Source organism: Leuciscus leuciscus (genome assembly GCF_965113295.1).
Source record: "Leuciscus leuciscus genome assembly, chromosome: 20".
Lineage (NCBI taxonomy): Eukaryota > Metazoa > Chordata > Actinopteri > Cypriniformes > Leuciscidae > Leuciscus > Leuciscus leuciscus.
The window spans coordinates 21,112,428-21,125,625 of NC_138744.1; the positions used below are offsets into that span (position 1 = coordinate 21,112,428).

At 35.6% G+C, this 13,198-nt stretch overlaps 1 protein-coding gene across 1 annotated transcript; it reads left to right on the forward strand.

Moving 5' to 3' along the window:
- Positions 1–5,074: 5,074 nt before the first annotated feature.
- Positions 5,075–12,742, forward strand: LOC309483901 (ferroportin; the record flags this gene model as incomplete). The annotated part of the gene is made up of 8 exons (XM_082149993.1): positions 5,075–5,177; positions 6,125–6,192; positions 6,338–6,497; positions 8,379–8,494; positions 8,678–8,804; positions 9,191–9,445; positions 10,308–10,973; positions 12,418–12,742. The coding sequence occupies 8 exons, from the start codon at positions 5,075–5,077 to the stop codon at positions 12,675–12,677; spliced, it is 1,755 nt and encodes a 584-aa protein (XP_082006119.1). The 3' UTR covers positions 12,678–12,742.
- Positions 12,743–13,198: the final 456 nt, after the last annotated feature.

Below are 13,198 nucleotides of genomic sequence, written 5' to 3' on the forward strand. Positions count from 1 at the left end.
CACAAATTAATTACTGTCACTACATAATATTGACATAATAGCTAACACCTACATATTTAAATATAAAACAGTGGACAAATATGAAAAAATACAATCTGAGGTTTCCATTGATATATAGTTTGTCAAGATTAGTTTAGGTTTAGTATAGAATATTACTGTTTTAAATGGCTTTGGGCCCACCGGTGGGCCGGTGACACTTAAGGGTTAACCCATAACCAAAAAGACTAACACACACACACACACACACACACACACACACACACACACACACACACACACACACACACACACACACACACACACACAGCTTTAAACATCAAGATAATGCGTTCTTTCTCTCAAGGAGAGCCACACTTTAGTCTAACTGGAAAGTAAGGCTTTAACTGAGAAATGGTCCCTTAAACTATAGACTTCAACGACCCCTGTGACCGTCAGAGTACCCTGGAAAAACAGATGAATGGACTGACACATGTTGAAGACATTTCTCAAACACAAAACGAGTCTATATTTCATTTCTGGAAGCCGTGCTAAATGAGCAAGCACTGTTACTGCATTCAGATATCAAATACAGACATTAGAGAATACAAGAAAAGAACATTGCAGTAATCACACTGGTAACTTCTATAACCAAGTAAAATCTCACAAGCCTAGAGAAGTCATTCAACAAAAATATTGATTAATACCTTAATTATAATCATGTATTACATTTACATTGAAGCAGCAGTTTATTCCAAAATCCACACCCTTCAAAGCTCCATCATGCCTTACATGCTGCATTGCGCTGGCTTGACAAGATGATCCAGAAAAATGAGGCTTGACAAAGATGATCAATGAAATAAAATTTAATAAGCATTAGGAACTAAACAAAGACGCATAACATTAACACAATACAATAACAGAAGAAACTGAAGGGCTTAAATACAGGATGATGAACATAATATACAACAGGTGAGCTCTAATCAATTAAACATTGAAAACATTAATAACTATGACAACCAAATAAACAGGAACTAAACACACTGGAACTGAACACAGGCAAAATAAGACAAAATAATATCAAAATAAAAGTCCATGGACAGACACAGAGAATTTGTGACACAAGCTCTTACAAGCACAAGCTTTATTACTAGAAGAAGAAAAAAACTGAAATAACCCATTAATTATGAAAGTATTATACAATCATTTAAGACGTTTCTCCTTGTATGGAACCCTTTTTTGGCATAAAGGGTTCTTTAAAACCCTGGCTTCTATATAGAACCCCATGGAACCTTTTTTTTCTAAGCGTGTGGGATCTAGTGATGAATCCACTTATGTTATTAATATGTTGAGAATATGCTAGAATTAGGTTCTTCTTTGGGCTAAGAGTGGGCAGTGGTATACACAAACACACATTAAAAAAATAGTAGGCTAACAATAATAAAATGACAAATTCGTAGACCAAAATAAACATAGCACCATTTCTGAAAACAATGAATAATTTGATAAAGTATAGAGGTTGGACTTTTATTGTTTTGTTATCTGAAGTGTAGCGTGAGATAAAGAGCATTCATTATATGTTCATGTCATCTGAAGGGTTCAAGAGGCTGCATTTTGTTCAGATATGATCTGTAAACATTGTTGTTAAACAGTACTTTGTGAATGATGGCCATACATTTATTTTGATATATAATAATAATAATAATAATAATAATAATAAACTGATTCTGATTGAATATTAATTGATCACAAAACTGATATATCAGGTCAGGGCACTGCAATTAAACGGATATCTAATTATAACATCACTATGTTGATGTTTTATTACTATGTGAGTGCATGTGTATGAGATTTGAGTGACAGCTTGGTCTTTTTTTTGTGATGTGGGGGGTGAACGGTGACATTGTCCCCCCTCGCTGTCACGTGCTGTGGAATATGCTGGCTGCCTTTGTCAGCCTGTGACTCGTTCTGCTTTTCTGGCAGTTTCATACAATGGTGCCCTCATGCACTATGATGTTATCAAGCCCTTCACAGTACGACTGCTGGAATTCAGGCCTGCATGGAAGCATCCTTACCTGGGACACATGGATAGCACAACCTTGAGACACAGCAAGCGCTCATAGCAAGGAGGACTCCAGGAGTCAAATATCAGGTGATTTTCTTTTTCTTTTCTTTTTTCTTTTTTTTTTTTGGTTGAAATATTTGAATATTATGTGTACCACGCTGAAAGTCTGGGAATCTAAATTTTATTCAAAGCGGAATTAGAACATCAAAGTGGACAGAAAGTTAAAATATTTTAAAACTGTATCTGTTATGATGCAAAATGAGAAAGAAATATTTCATTTTGCACAATTTCTTGGTCAATCTAATTGTGACATTGATCATGTGACGGTCAGATGTTCTTAATTCCATTGAAGCTCAAGATGCTCTTTGGTTCATTTTATATTATTATTAGGTTTTACACAAACTTCTGCTGTCATCAAAGCAAAAGGGAGACCACATACTAAGAATGTATGAAATGTATGTTATTTTCCAATTCAAATTTATACAGGGCTTTATACAATACATATTATAGTTGTGTACAGTCATTATTCAGGTGAAATCAGTTTAGTGTTGATTCATTTAATTTCAGTTCAATAACTGTGTAAAGTTCATCAATTATATAATGGGTTCAATTCATCTATAAAGATGCTCTGGAGTGATGTCACAGTGATGTCATCATGTAGCTCAGATTCAGTTTTCATCCGATAGTATCAGTGCATTCAAGTCACTAATATTGTTGAATATTCAATGTCCCCAACGCACAAATATATATAGTTTGGGATTGGTTCAAAAGTTTGGGATTGGTAAGATTTTTTTATGTTTTTAAAATAAGGTTTTTTTATACTCACCAAGGCTGCATTTATTTGATGAAAGGTACAATATATACAGTATATATATATATATATATATATATATATATATATATATACTGTATATATATATATATATATATATATATATATATTGTACCTTTCATATTCATAACTTCAATACTAGTGATAATGGGTGAACACAGCTGAATTAAATGACTAATCAATTAATAACTATGACAATAAACTAAGGGAAACGGTGCAAACTGAAAACAAAGTCCAAACGTTGTGTGTGTGTGACAAATACATTGTTCGAGTATTAAGCATTATACAAAAAGGCTAATAATTAATTATCTGCTGTAGATAGAGCTGTAGTTTACTAATTTATATATAAAGTGATAAGAAACCAGCTTTATGAAAAGATTATGAAGGTTATGAAAAACACAGCGTCTCCAATATATCCTGGTAATATATTGGTGTGTGTGTGTGTGTATATATATTGTGAAGTAAAATAACATTAAATAACAGTTTAATATAATGGTTTTCTATTTGCATATTAAAATGTAAATTATTCCTGTGATGTAAAGCAGAATTTTCACCATCATCACTCCAGTCTTCAGAGTCACATGATCCTACAGAAATCATCCTAATACGCTGATTTGCTGCTCAAGAAACATTTCTGATTATTATCAATGTTGGAAATGGTTGTGTACCATTTTTGTTTTCCAGGATTCTTTGATGAATGGAAAGTTAAAAAGAACAGCATTTATCTTAAATAGAAAGCGTTTGTAGAATACACTATACATTTCAAAAGTTTGGGGTCAGTAAGATTTTTTATTTTTTTGGGGGGGGGGGAATAAATTAATACTTTTCAGCATGGATGCATTAAATTGATCAAAAGTGACAGTAAAGACATTTATAATGTTACAAATAAATTATATTAAAAAAAAAACTATTTCAAATAAGTGGTCATGGTTATTATTGTATGCATTTTTTTAACATTGATAATAATAATAATAATAATAATAATAAATAAGATTCTTGAGCAGTAAATCAGCATATTAGAATGATTTTAACATATAATCATCAACATATACTGTACCATTACAAAGTTTTGGATCTGTAGTTTTTTTTTTAGGTTTTTTTTAAGAAATAAAAAAATGTATTCAAGGTTGCATTAAATTGATCAAAAGTGACAGTGAAGACATTTATAATGTTACAAAAATATATTTTTTTATTTTTTATAGAGCTTTGTATTCATCAAAAATCCTGAAAGAAAAAGGCATGATCATTAGAAACAGATCATTTTAGTTAAGCAGCACAACTGTTTTCTACATTGATGATGATGATGATAATAATAATAATAATAATAATAAATGTTTCTTGAGCAGCAAATCAGGATATTATTATGATTTTTTAAGGATCATGTGGCACTGAAGACTGGAGTAATGATCCTGAAAATTCAGCTTTGCCATCACAGGAATAATTAAATGACATGTCAAAATATAATAAAATAGAAAACATACTTCTTAATATCATAATAAATTGTAATAATATTTCACAATGTTTCACTGATTTTTTGTTCAAATAAATGTAGCATTGGTGAGCATAAGAGACTTTCTGTTGACTATAAGTAAAGTTGCACCTATGTGTTAACTAACTCTCATTAGAGTATTAGTAGACTGTCTGCCTAATATCTGCAAACTCTTTATTATGTTGGTTCTCCAACATACATTCTATTGACTATAAGTAACTTTGCAACTATATGTCAATTTATTCTAAACCTAAATTTACCAGTCTACTAATACTCTACTGACACTCTAATTATAGTTAGTAGACATGTAGGTGCAATGTAATGCAATTTAAAGGGACCATCAAAATAAAGTGAAACCGAGACTTCTTTCAAAAACATTAAACAATCTTACCAATAGTGTATGATAATTGAAAACCAAGTAAATATTGGTCAGTAAAATGTACACAATTAACTGAACATTATGACCTATTGACTAATGATTTCATACTCAAATCATCGTAATATTGTATTTTCAGTCTTTTTTTTTTTTTTTTTTTTTTTTCTCTACAGGTTTGTATAGGCCTCATTAGGGCGTGACAACCAAGCCAACAAAATAAATGTTAGAATTAAATAATTTTCTTTAGTACTTAAAGTTTATTTATTTTATATATTGATTTGAATGATTCATGAATTTATTGACCTGCTTGTAATTCAGTCATGCTGTTGATGCAGGATGTCTCTCAGAACAGAGGGGGCCCAGTGTGGTGCTGATGCTCTGGAGTTTGACCATGATAATGACAGAGATTCGCCTGTGATCAAAGCAAGGAATATACCACGTATGTCTCTTTACTATTTATACTGATTTGTGTATACAGGGAAACAAACAACACGTTTTTGTTCTTCAAAAAACTCAATATATGTGATATTCCATATAACTAAAGAGTGGAATTTCTATAGAACTTCTGTCAATCAGGTTGACAGAATATGCTTAAAGGTGTAATGCGCAACATTTCATGTTAAAAATACCCGTTTTTCTAACCCATACATGCTTAAACAATTGCCTGATGGGCTGAATGAGCCCTTCTCTGATCACTGCGATTGCCTCTATAAACCTGTACAGTAAAATAAATAAGAGGGATTCGGGACGGAATGAGCGTGCACACCTCTGGTTGCAGTTTCGCTTGTAGCCAGAGGGGGCATAGTTCTGCAAAAACTCAGAGACTTGCGCATTGCACCTTTAAAGAAACAGTTCAGTAAGGATTTACTAAAAAATCCTTGTCATTCCAAACCACTTGATTTTCTTTCTTCTGTGGTACACAAAAGGAAGGTCACGCTTTTCCATGAAACCATATTAAAAAGGATCCATTTTAGTCATGTGTGACACTCCACATTTTTTTCAAAGAACTGGTTAAAAAAAGAATGATTTGGTACTCCAGTTTACAGTTCATAAGCCTAAACTAAAATCCTCTGTGTCCATTCAACGTAATTGCGTGGAAAAGAATGACCAGTACAATTCTTCATGATTTTTACTTTGTACTCCACAGAAGGTAAACGTCATGAGTTCAGAGAGTAAATGATGACAGAATGACAGAACTATCTCTTTAAAGTTTAAGGCAAGGCTAGGGACACTATGATTAAAATACACATATGCATGTTTAAAATATGCATGCTTACAATAAGTCTGCAGACCCTGCTTGTGTTTGCTGTCTGGCATGAAACAGTCTATTATTTACAATAAATGTACAGGCAATAAATAAATCATTTGAGACCATTTATCTCATAGGATCAGCCCTCATCTACCTCAAGGGTCCCAAGTTCCTCATCTATGTGAGCGGAGCATTATCTATGTGGGTAAGGAGCCCTTTTCATATGCTGGCACTCAGTAAGCAGGGCATGAGCTTTTTTTTCTTCTCATGATGCTTTGAGGACCACACAATGTGAACTATGATATGTGAAGTATGATATCTAGAGCTGAGCATCTCTTTTCACGTACCAGGGTGATCGCATGTGGCATTTTGCCATCTCCGTCTTCCTGATCGAGCTGTATGGCCATAACCTGCTGTTAACTGGGATCTTTGGACTGGTGGTGGCCGGATCGGTGCTCTTACTAGGGGCTTTGATTGGAGACTGGGTTGACCGCAACCCAAGAAACAAAGGTGAAAGATACATTATCACAGAAATATTTGTTTAAAAAAAAAAACACTTCTATTATTTCACTGAAAAGACAGTTATACAAAACAATAATAAATATAGCTGCAAGCAGCGATGACGGGCCCAAGCCCCAGTGCCACCGCCACACTGGTGGCCTTAGAGCAACTGTGCACGAATATGCATTTAAACCAGGTAAACTATGTCAAAGTCAACTGAATACGCAACATTTACTGCAGCAGATGGTGCCACTATGACCACGAACCACAACAGCCACATCCATGAGATCATTTATTTAGATTCATTTCATGTCATAGGTCACTTTCAAATGAGTGCAAAATAATTTTTTTCAGAAGTCCAGTATTTATCTCAAGGTCTTTTTTATATTTTTATTAAACAAATTTTTAAGCAAAATCTATAAAACTATGCTGTCAGTGCCCAACAAATGAACTGGTTCTATGCCTTTATTTATAATTCAAACTTATTGAAATAGACAAAGCCCAAGATATTTCTTATCCTTTAATGCAGGCCAAAGCACACAGCAATGAAAGCGTTACACACACACACACACACACACACACACACACACACACACACACACACACACACACACACACACACACACACACACACACACACACACACACACACACACACACACACACACACACACACAGATCTAAGGATCAGTTGTAGACTTTGTTGAGTCAGAAGATTTAACATTTTAAACAAAATAAATCTAAACTGTTACAGAAAATAGACTTTGATAATGTCTAAATATACATCATAATACAATACCTATTTAAAATAATTTATACCTGAAAACAGTTCTCAGCAAACACTGTTCTCAGCAAGTTCTGCAAGTTCTCAAGTTCTCAACCCTGTTTAAAAATAGGCTTATGTTGCCATTTAAGTCTCATAAGTGGTTATACTATGTATTAAATTAGATTTTTGAGTTTTCAACCAGGTAGCACTAATCTGATATTTTAATTTACACATCATGCACTATATGAAAAAAAAAAGGATTTGTATATATATATATATATATATATATATATATGTGTGTGTGTGTGTGTGTGTGTGTGTGTGTGTGTGTATGTGTGTGTGTGTGTGTGTATTATTTTATATAGAAATAAATGTTGTATAATTTATTGTTGAGAAGAAATGAGACTCTTACTGTTTCCATTTTTTGTCATTACTTTAATCCCTCGCCATGGCAACACCGTACAAGATATCAATATCCGTTCACAATTTAGCATCTTCTATGTATTGGCATCATATTGAAAATGTTTGGAGTGTATCATATAATCCCCCCAGGAGGAGTAGTTAAAAAAACAAACACATTAGCCGAAAATAGCCGACTTCCTGTTGGTCGGAGCTAATGACTGTAAATTAGAACGTTGCCCAGCTTGACGAGAACAATATATATATACTGAGTTTGGTGACTGTAAAACTAACCCCCACTTTTGTCAAAAGGTGGTACTACAGAGATCTCTCTCCATGCCCGTTTCTAAGGCTTTGCCAGTGTCTAATGGCCGATAACTCTGATGTGTCGAGTTTCATGCAATTTGAAGCATGCTAAGAGCCTCAAAAACACCCAAAAAGATTATCAAAGTTTGATGCGTTGCCGTGGCAACAGTATTTAAGATATCAAGAGTTCCTTTTGCAGGTCTATGTCTGTTATGTCTTGCCATTATTCTGACAAAGTTTGAAGCAAATTGGGTAAAAATAAGAGGGTGATTTCATCCTTTCAGGGCTTGGGCCCTAATAATAATAAAGGTCCTCAAAACAAGCTTTTTCTTTATGGAGCCTTTTTTTCTTCTTCATGTCATTAAAGTATTTTTCTATTATTTTAAGTAACATAATTTCCTTTCTATCTCTCTCTACAGTGGCCCACGCATCCCTGTTCATTCAGAATATCTCAGTGACCGTCTGCAGCATCGTACTCATGTTGGTGTTCTCATACAAAAAACGGATTGAGGAAATCTGGGATGGGTGGCTAACTGTAAGTCCCTCTTACATAGTACCCCAAAATGTGTTATTATTAATATCTGCCCATTCAGAAGCAATCATGTGTTCAGCATAGCCTTGTGTGCCTTATGTTTCTGGCTAGCCATTGCAGAACATAAAGCATTCCTGCTGTTATGACATAGCATAGTAACTTGTTGCATCACACAACTCACACAAGGTGGTTTGTTATACGGTGGTGATCGTCCTGGCAGATGTGGCGAACCTCGCCAGCACAGCTCTCACCATTGCCATCCAGAGGGATTGGATAGTGGTGATCACAGGCTACAACCGTGGTCACCTCGCAGGTATGGCCTTTATTTCTGTTAGCATAATGCTAATCTGTGTATTGGAAATCATATAGGTGTTTTAACATTTAATCAGTCGAACACGTCAAATAAACTCAGCAAAAAGGAAACATCCTCTCACTTTCATCTGCCTTTTTACAGCAAATTTCTTAATGTGTAAACATACTTGCTACTTTCCAACTTCATGAATGAGGGAGCAATTCCACATGCTGCACAAAAAAACACACAGGAGAAACAACTCAATTGATTTTAGTAAAGTTTACTGTTAGCATGTTGCTAAGATAACAGTGCAATAATCTAATAAGCATACAAATACATTGCACACAAATATTCAAACACACACACACACACAAAACATTTTGAATTTTGATTTCCTCCTGATACAGGAATGAATGCAACAATGAGGCGGATCGATCAGGTGACCAACATCCTGGCTCCTCTGGCGGTGGGTCAGGTAATGACCCTGGCCTCGAATGTGGTTGGCTGTGGCTTCATCTTAGGATGGAATCTGGTGTCCCTCATTGTGGAGTTCTTCTTCCTCTCCAGAGTCTACCGTATCGTACCGGCTCTGTCCGTCAAACCACCAGCATTGGAACAGCAAAGCTATTTAGAGAAGAAAAGAGAAAGAAAATGTGCACAAGGTAAACATTTTTTAGCATAAACTAGTGCACAAAAGATTATATCCTCCCCATGTTTGAAATATAATGTATAATTTAAGTTGCTCTCGGTAGTGTGGTGTTTATTTTTTAGTTGATATTGCAGATATTTCCTTATACTGACACCTAGTGGTGTGGATATAACATCATACAGAAGTTTTCAGTTGCCAATGCCATTGTAGAAATGTGTCATTTGCTAGTCAGAATTGACAGACAGACAAAGATCATTGAAAGATAGATAGAACAAATTGATGAACAAACAGACAGACAGATAGATAGAACAAACAAATGAAGGACAGACAGACAGAACAAACGACAGATAGAATTAATAAACAAACAAGAGACAGATAGAACAAAAGAATGAACGACAGATAGATAGATAGAAAAAAACAAATGAACGACAGACATATAGATAGATAGATAGAACGACAGACAGATATAAAAAAAGAATGAACGAACAACATACAGACAGATAGAACAAACAAGAACAGACAGAAAAAACGAGATAGATAGATCAATAGAATGATAGACAAAAATTAATGAACGAACAACACAGATAGATAGAACAAAAGAATGAACGACAGACAGATAGATAGATACTGTAGATAGATAGAACGACAGACAGATAGAAAAAATTAATGAACGAACAACAGACGATAGACGATCTAGACAGATAGATAGATAGAACAAACGAATGAATGACAGACAGAACAAATAAAAGATGATAGATAGATGGATACTGAAGAAAGAAAGAAAGAAAGAAAGAAAGAAAGAAAGAAAGAAAGAAAGAAAGAAAGAAAGAAAGAATAACACTTCATGTTTACCAAATCCCTCCTCTTTTGTTCAGGCAGGACCTCAGCAAGTACCACTGGAGCCCCCTCAGAGGAAAGCACCAGCACCCTGCGTTTAGAAGAAATCCGCCGAATCCCAGTGTGCCTCCATCGGCTGCGGGGACTCCTCAGCACCTGTCGGGAAGGGTGGAGGGCATATTACAGACAGCCTGTTTTCCTCGCCGGCCTGGGCTTGGCCTTCCTCTACACCACAGTGCTGGGCTTCGACTGCATCACCACAGGCTACGCGTACACCCAGGGCGTCAGCGGCTCGCTGCTCAGCATCCTGATGGGTGTGTCGGCAGTGGCGGGGCTTCTGGGTACTGTCCTATTCACGAAGCTGCGGAAAACATGTGGCCTGGTCAACACTGGGGTCGTTTCTAGCGGCCTGCACCTAGTTTGCCTGTTGCTTTGTGTGTGCTCCGTGTTTGCCCCCGGTAGCCCCATGGACCTCAGCATACTAAATTTGGGGAATGCGTCGAACGTGGGAGGAATGACCGGAGGTCACCAGAGGCACGGATACCTACTGCGTGGAGGCAACAACCAGCCTCTGCTGCCGGACCGTTCCTCTATTCACTGGACCAATAACACTGTGTTGTTTGAGAACGCCCCAGCAGGGACAGAACCTGAGTCTTACATCTCCATCATCCTGCTGTTCCTTGGAGTCATTACAGCTCGAGTCGGTGAGTAGATGGCGGCTTTGTCCTATCTATCAATTAAAAAGAACACATTTGGGGTCAGTACGTTTTTTTTTTTTAAATGCCCACCAAAGATGCATTTATTTGATAAAAACACAGTAAAAACAGTAATACTGTGAAATGTTATTACAATTTAAAATAACTGTAAATCTTAATATATTTTAAAATGTAATTTATTTCTGTGATGGCAAAGCTGAATTTTCAGCATCATTACTCCGGTCTTCAGTGTCACATGATCCTTCAGAAATCAGTCTAATATGATGATTTGCTGCTCAAGAAACATTTCTGATTATTATCAATGTTGAAAACAGTTGTGCTGCTTAATATTTTTGTGCAAACTGTAATACTCTAATCTTTCTGACCCCAAACTTTTCAACAATAGTGAACATTTTAAATATATATTTTTTATAAATAAATTTGGTGTTATTCATTTCCTGTATTTAAATTACTTTAATTCATTCATTTAAATGAATGAATTATGTTTGTATTCAAATAGTTATTTCTTAAAATTTTTAAGTATTTGGCATAATCTTTTTTATTTTTATTTCTTAACCATTTAATTGCTTATTAATATTTGAAAAAACTTTTGTCTGCAAATGCAAAATCAAAGTCATGTGGTCCGACCAACATGGTCATGCAGAAACATGCAGGAATAATAAAATATAAAACAGAGATAACCTCTGGATGTGTGTCAATAAGTGACTTGCTTAAAGTATCAAATCATTTGAACATTTATGACAAGGAAAGGTTAGTTCTGGTTGTAAAATGTCAAGTGGTACATCTGAAAAAATTTATTTAGTAAGAATACTATGCTAATTGATTGGATCACACTATCAACCAACTATTAACCATGACCTTTGCCCCCCCAAACTCCTAATTACTGCTAATTAATAGTTAGTAAGGTAGTTAAGTTTAGGTATTGGGTAGGATTAAGGGATGTAGAATATTGTCGTGCAGAATATGGCATTAATATATGCTTTGTAAGCAGAGATGGGAAGGTTACTTTAAAAATGTACTTCTTTACAGTTACAAATTACTTCGTAAAAAAGTATTCAGTAACGTGTCCAAGCACCACAATATGAAAATAATGTAATCTGATTACTTTTGGATTCCTTCAAGGTCACATGTAAATTAAGTCAAGTAAAAAGCAATATTTAGGAGAACGATTGCGCATGAACCAGTAGGTGGCTCACGCGAGCCATGACTCGGCAACAGAACCAGAGATGCGCGGATCAGTTCTAACGTCAACTGAATTCGCTGTTAATGTTGTAAATGTTCGCGGTAACATTTTTTACAAGATGTAACTGATTACTGTGTTTTGTACCATTGATTGTATTACAAGATATGTATTTATTACAAGATATAATTGATGATATATCACCTTGAAGTGTAACCCAGAGTAATATATAATGTGTTGGATGTTTTACAGGTCTCTGGTCCTTCGACCTGACAGTGACTCAGCTCTTGCAGGAGACCATAAGTGAATCAGAGCGTGGGGTGGTGAATGGAGTCCAGAGTTCTATGAACTACCTGATGGACCTGCTACACTTCTTCATGGTCATCTCTGCACCCCAGCCACAGCACTTCGGCATCCTTGTCATCATCTCCGTCCTGTTCATTTTCACGGGACACACCATGTACTTCCTGTACGCCAGGAAAGCCAAAAGGAAACCACGTACAAACACATAAGCAACACAAATTTCTATCTTGCTCACCAGTTTGTGAATGTTTCTACATTCCTGCGCTGTGACGTGTGTTAAGTTGCACTTACACAAAACTCACTATATCCATTGTATATTGAAAAAAAGCTGTCGCCGTGAGCTCTTGTAACTGGAAAGGGTTTGGCAGCAGCGCAGTACTCAGGTGAACATAATCAGGAACCAGCGCCTCCTGTTGACAGTCAAAAGAAATAGCATCATAGTTAGAGAGCCAAGGTCTCCTGAAAGTTAATAAGTGTCTTAAAACGCACATAATTACAACAAGAACATAACTGAACATAGCTGACACGACATGTTTTCATGGATTATTAGCTAAGCAAACACCTTTTTTGTAAATCTTCTCACATTTGGCAGCTAACCAGAAACAGCACGCTGCCACTTGTTTTTAATAAAACGCCAGTAAAATGTATTTTTTTCCCCCAAGACTACTTGGTTTTGGAATAAAGCACACACACACACACACACACACACTACAAATCTCGTCCAACAGAC